This window comes from Sinocyclocheilus anshuiensis, unplaced genomic scaffold (genome assembly GCF_001515605.1).
Source record: "Sinocyclocheilus anshuiensis isolate Anshui unplaced genomic scaffold, SAMN03320099.WGS_v1.1 scaffold38, whole genome shotgun sequence".
Lineage (NCBI taxonomy): Eukaryota > Metazoa > Chordata > Actinopteri > Cypriniformes > Cyprinidae > Sinocyclocheilus > Sinocyclocheilus anshuiensis.
The window spans coordinates 2,710,548-2,717,460 of record NW_015544213.1 but is presented as its reverse complement, the minus strand read 5'-3'; the positions used below and the strand labels follow the sequence as shown (position 1 = coordinate 2,717,460).

The following is a 6,913-nucleotide window of genomic DNA, read 5'->3' as shown; positions in this document are numbered from 1 at the left end:
TGAAATAAGATGTCTTTTTTTACGTATATCATAAATGCTGTCATTTAAATGCTGACACTTTTTCTGCAATGTTCACCGCATTAAAATATTTATGGATACTCATTTGAGGTCTGTTTGTGATTATTTTTCAATTTGAGAAAAAATTTAAGGGGGTCCGAATACTTTCCGTACCCACTGTATATAGCCTACTGTATATATTATTAACATATAAGATTTTAAAATAATAAAATTTATGATTACTATGAATGGGATTGCTCTTAATTATGATTACCATAAATAGTAATCATAGTTAATTATTGTACATTTTATATATATATAAAATTTAGAATAATTAACTAAAATTAACTATAATTTTACAATAATTAACTATGATTACTATTTATGGTAATAATAATAATTATATATCGATAATATAGATTAATATTTTATTAAATATAATTTAATATAATGTATAATTCTATAATAATTATATTATTCATTATATTTGCATTGTAATAAATTTGATTATAATTGTATATATAATTTCACGAAAATATAGAACTATATAAATATAATTTATCTTATAATAATACAATTTATGATTACTATTAATTGTAATAATAATAATAAGAAGAAGAATATGGGTGTTACTGAAAAGCATGGCATTGTATTATTCAGTGTCAGGTACAATAGGCAGATAGTAATAATACTAAAACATTTTACAAAACATTTTTTTTTTTATTAAAAAAATAAAATATAACAGTAATGTGCTTTATAGGTTAGATTTGTTTTATTTATTACAATTTATTCAGGTGGTCTTTTTAGAACTTTAATTAGGGTCAAAAAGAAAACTGTATAAAAATAAAGAAAGTTATTCAGTGCTTATTACTGCATAGATTGACACCAACACAGTATATTTAAATGTGTTTAGCTTTGGTTTCTATTCTTAAATTCATGCAATACTGAAATGCTCCACATTCTTATGGGTTTCATCATAAGATTTTTTTCAAACTTTCAATGAAAAATTGTTTAGAGAAATAAGGCATTTTAAATGTTAACATTAATAATTTAAATCATCAATTGATAAACTAGTTAAAAAATTAGAATATATCCTACTTGAGATTATTAGTGATCAAATAAACACAAATGATCACACACACACACACACACACACACACACACACAATACAGCATTACTCAAAAGTCCCAAGGCAAAGGAAAAATAAATCAAAATTCAAGACCAGATGAAAACTATAAAAGATAAACATGCCACACGATCCGTCCTGCGATCACATTAGAGTTTGGCTTCAAAAGCTTGTGCCAGTGATGCTTCCACATGGATCTGCAAACACAAAACACATCACTATTAACAGATATCACAGTAAAACGGCGCCACCTGGTGGCCACTAACCAGTTTCATGCACACATCCGCAGTTGGTATGTTAGTGGATTAAATGAAGGATAAATGTTAGTACACATCGAACAACCAAACTACAATGACCTCGCACACACGTACAAAGCTCAAGGGTGAAGCGTTCAGATAGAGCAGGCAAAAAAATCATGAACATTGGACTCTGAAAGAGAATCAAAAGAACATCTGAATCACTTTATAAGCGATAATTAAAATGGGTCTCATTGAGTGTGAATCAGAAGGGCTGATCGGGTGTGCCACCCATACCTGAACCACAGTGAGCAATAAAATCAAGCAGTGCTTGATTGATCACATGTGTGTGGAGGGGTGGAGAGACGTCCCACTGTGATCCTGAAGGTCTGACCTGCCCAATGCTGCCTGTACACACACACACACACACACACACACACACACACACACGCACACAGATCTGTAAACATGAATGGATTTGGACAGATAGGAAACTAGAACAGAGAATGAGATGATCAGTGGAATAAAAGGTTGAGTTAAAAACATCCCATTCATGATGATGAGTGGAAAATATGGAAAAGGGAGAACAGGATAAGTAGAAAAAGAGCAATGGGAAGAGTATGATTTTTTTGGTTTTTACAGAAATTAATACTTTTATTCAGCAAGAATGCATTAAATTTATCAAAAGTGACAGTAAATACATTTAGAATGTTAAAAAAATATTTATTTTTCAAAAATTCTGTTTTTGTAGAAAAATATTCATTTTTCTACTTTCTATTTCTCAGAAACACTAAAAAAAATATGTCATGGTTTCCACAAAAATATGAAGCAGCACAACAGTTTTCAAAAATGTATAATACTCAAAAATTATTTTTTTTTTTTTTAAGCATCAAATTAGAATGATTTCTCAAGGATCATGTGACACTGAAGACTGGAGCAATGATGCTGAAAATTCAGATTCGCATCACCGGAACAAATGACATTTTCACATAGAAAACAGTCTTTTTTTTTTTTGATTAAATAAATGCAGCCTTGGTGTGCATAAGAGACTTCTTTCAAAACCATTTATAAAATAGTACCAACTCCAAACTTTTGAATGATAGTGTAGTGTTTATGAGAGGAAAGAGGCAATGAAGTGGAAAAACAGCAGGATAATGGGAAATTAGAAAGAGAGTGTGAATGGGATGTGTGGAACAAGAAAACATGACATCGCGTGGTGTAAAGGTGAACAGGACTGATGGTGAAGAACAGGATGAAATGTGTTTATAGAGCTGGTGTGAATCTCAGAGCATTTCCCGTGTGTCATCAAATCACAGCGCTGGATTGTCAACACAATAAAAAGCTCAAAAGCGCCACAGGAGCTGCTAGAGGCCAAAGACCCAGGAGAATACGCAGGAACACAGTCATGTTCCTGCTGTGGATGTCTGAAACAACAGCTATCAAACCAAAACCACCTTTGAATGAACACTGGAGTTCAGGTTAAAACAAAACAACACAGAAACGTGAGACAGAAACAACAGGAGTGTAATTTTCTCTAGTATCTGCAGCATATGTTAGTGGGCATAAAAAGATTTCTGCTGCATCAATCTGACAAACAAGAGACACACTAGCAGAAAACACAAAACATGAACTTATTCCTGAATGGGAAGGTCATGAAAACCTTAATCTGATTTCTATCACAATATATCGCATATAATGTATAAAGTGTAATTGTAAAGCGTACATGTTTTGCTGACAAGTTTGGTTTGATACTTACAGCTGTCAGTGCTTGCTGGTTTGCCAACTGTCTGCGCAGATCTGACTTGATACAAGCTGAGATAAAGAACAGAAACGCAATGAGACGCACATAATTACAGCTTTAACATTCAGCGTACTATCTACTAAAATGACTGATGCAACCTGTAAGCTCTAGTCTATCTAATCAGTATCTGAATTGTGAATATAAAATAGATGAATCCCTCAAAGAACATGTCCAGGTCACATTTCATCCCGAAAATCAAAAGAAATAAATAAGAAATATTTTTTGTATTTATTATATAAGGTCTATTTTTATGCATTGTGAAATTATTTTTATTAAATAAAATGCATAAAAATTAAAAATGCAATAAATATTATAATATTTAAATAATGCAATAAATATTCACCCTAAAATGGATTTGATGTTCTTTAGGCAAAACAATAATAATAATGATAATTATTATTATAAAGATAATACAAAATAAAAACTAATAATAATAATGTGGAAGATCATTCTGATTGGACCTTTGAGATGCAAGTCTTTGTTAACAGAGAAACAAAGTTTAAAAGTAATTAAACTTTGTACCTCTATGCATAAATGTTATATGAAGGACTATATAATTACTTCCCATGAACTTTAATTGCCTGGAAAATTAGTTGAATATTAACCAGTAATTATAACCATTTAAATAACCGCAGCCAACATTATAATTGTAACCATGAAAAGCCCAAACAGTGGAAAGGTTCCATTTCAACCCGCATAGATGCTCGCATAAGAACAGCATGATGGTATTGGCAGTAAAATTGCACAGACAACAGCACACACAGAGAGAGAGCGAGAGAGAGAGAGAGAGGGGTTTTACTGTAACACATATATTAGAAAACAAAACCGAAACAAACTATAACAACAACAAGAAAGAAAAAAATTAAGAAGTTTTCCATTTGAACTCTTCTTGTACCCGAGGGTTCCTGCTGTGATGAAGACCACCCACAAATGACCCAGATCCAAGGTAAAAGCATAAAGCACCAAACCCACAAGCGACATCAGATACACGGCTAGTGTTGTTTGTCTGTGGAGACAAGACATAACAGAGACATGGGACAGGTTAAATCTTTCATCAGGATCCAACATTTAGATCCGAGTATGATTGTGCTGCTTTATATATTTTTTTAAATTTTTACCTGTTTTTTTTAAAGAAATCAGTGCTTTCATTCAGCAAGGACACATTAAATTAATCAAAAGTGACATTTTACATTGTTACAAAAGATTAATATTTTAAATAAATGCTGTTCTTTTGAACTTTATATTCATCAAAGAATCCTAACAAAGAATGCATCATGGTTTCCACAAACATATAAGCAGCACAACTATTTTCCACATTGATAATGATAATAAATGTTTCTTGAGCACCAATCAATCAGCATCTTAGAATGATTTCTCAAGGATCATGTGACACTGAAGACTGGAGCAATGATGCTGAAAATTCAGATTCGCATCACCGGAACAAATGACATTTTCACATAGAAAACAGTCTTTTTTTTTTTTGATTAAATAAATGCAGCCTTGGTGTGCATAAGAGACTTCTTTCAAAACCATTTATAAAATAGTACCAACTCCAAACTTTTGAATGATAGTGTAGTGTTTATGAGAGGAAAGAGGCAATGAAGTGGAAAAACAGCAGGATAATGGGAAATTAGAAAGAGAGTGTGAATGGGATGTGTGGAACAAGAAAACATGACATCGCGTGGTGTAAAGGTGAACAGGACTGATGGTGAAGAACAGGATGAAATGTGTTTATAGAGCTGGTGTGAATCTCAGAGCATTTCCCGTGTGTCATCAAATCACAGCGCTGGATTGTCAACACAATAAAAAGCTCAAAAGCGCCACAGGAGCTGCTAGAGGCCAAAGACCCAGGAGAATACGCAGGAACACAGTCATGTTCCTGCTGTGGATGTCTGAAACAACAGCTATCAAACCAAAACCACCTTTGAATGAACACTGGAGTTCAGGTTAAAACAAAACAACACAGAAACGTGAGACAGAAACAACAGGAGTGTAATTTTCTCTAGTATCTGCAGCATATGTTAGTGGGCATAAAAAGATTTCTGCTGCATCAATCTGACAAACAAGAGACACACTAGCAGAAAACACAAAACATGAACTTATTCCTGAATGGGAAGGTCATGAAAACCTTAATCTGATTTCTATCACAATATATCGCATATAATGTATAAAGTGTAATTGTAAAGCGTACATGTTTTGCTGACAAGTTTGGTTTGATACTTACAGCTGTCAGTGCTTGCTGGTTTGCCAACTGTCTGCGCAGATCTGACTTGATACAAGCTGAGATAAAGAACAGAAACGCAATGAGACGCACATAATTACAGCTTTAACATTCAGCGTACTATCTACTAAAATGACTGATGCAACCTGTAAGCTCTAGTCTATCTAATCAGTATCTGAATTGTGAATATAAAATAGATGAATCCCTCAAAGAACATGTCCAGGTCACATTTCATCCCGAAAATCAAAAGAAATAAATAAGAAATATTTTTTGTATTTATTATATAAGGTCTATTTTTATGCATTGTGAAATTATTTTTATTAAATAAAATGCATAAAAATTAAAAATGCAATAAATATTATAATATTTAAATAATGCAATAAATATTCACCCTAAAATGGATTTGATGTTCTTTAGGCAAAACAATAATAATAATGATAATTATTATTATAAAGATAATACAAAATAAAAACTAATAATAATAATGTGGAAGATCATTCTGATTGGACCTTTGAGATGCAAGTCTTTGTTAACAGAGAAACAAAGTTTAAAAGTAATTAAACTTTGTACCTCTATGCATAAATGTTATATGAAGGACTATATAATTACTTCCCATGAACTTTAATTGCCTGGAAAATTAGTTGAATATTAACCAGTAATTATAACCATTTAAATAACCGCAGCCAACATTATAATTGTAATTAACACATTATACAAGTTTATAACATTTAAAATATGTGCCAAGATGTACAACTCACAAACTAATTTGAAGCAATACAGACATCACACACTCTGTGTTTGTACCCTGAAGGATTCTGGCTGTAACCGTCCCACAACAATGTTGCTTTTTCTACATTTACATAACCCAGCTGACTTTTTTTTCCGTGTTTAATAGCTCATACATTAACTGAAACATTAGAGCACACTGCAGCTTTCATAATGTCACATGAATTTTAATATACAATGCTTTCCAAGGAGCATTATCATCACCAGGAAGGAAGCAAAACATTCAAAATTAACTCTAGTTTATAGGACCGGAGTAAAAAATAATAAACAGTTTCACAATCCCTCAAATATAAGCTCTATACTCGATTAAAGAGGAACAAATACTCAGGTAGATGAGAATTGAACAATCTGCACCTGTAATGATGGTTCCTATCAGAAGGAAGGCACACAGGAAGAGATTTCCAGCCAGAGTATTAAACGAATCCATGATTTTCCCCTGACAGATTGTAAATATGATCCCGAATACCTGCAGTAAGAAATCACAATCATTAGGATTGCTGGTAACTCCATATAAACTCATATAAATCTCAATACAAAATAAGACACAACTCTTATAAACAACAAAATTATTATGAAATATCACACGCAAACCTGCGCAGAGCAGTTTAGAAGTCCTGAAGACGTCCCCTCAGACTCTGGATAAGTCAATTCGACAGCAAACTCAAAACCAAGTGGAAGGTAACCCGTCATGAAGAACCTGCATAAGTAACACACAAACAAAACATCTAGGGCAAATTTATATATA

General features: G+C 32.4%; 1 protein-coding gene across 2 annotated transcripts in view; it reads right to left on the bottom strand.

Moving 5' to 3' along the window:
• Positions 1 to 729: 729 nt before the first annotated feature.
• The window catches only part of LOC107697188 (feline leukemia virus subgroup C receptor-related protein 2-like), a 17,067-nt gene continuing 10,883 nt past the window's right edge, over positions 730 to 6,913 (bottom strand). For both annotated transcript variants that reach the window (XM_016497864.1, XM_016497865.1), the window contains 4 exons: positions 6,760 to 6,865; positions 6,523 to 6,634; positions 5,386 to 5,441; positions 730 to 1,321 (listed from right to left, as the gene is read on the bottom strand). In XM_016497864.1, the coding sequence (XP_016353350.1) occupies positions 1,274 to 1,321; positions 5,386 to 5,441; positions 6,523 to 6,634; positions 6,760 to 6,865 (322 nt within the window). In that variant the 3' untranslated portion in view covers positions 730 to 1,273. The remainder of the gene's footprint in view (positions 1,322 to 5,385; positions 5,442 to 6,522; positions 6,635 to 6,759; positions 6,866 to 6,913) is intronic.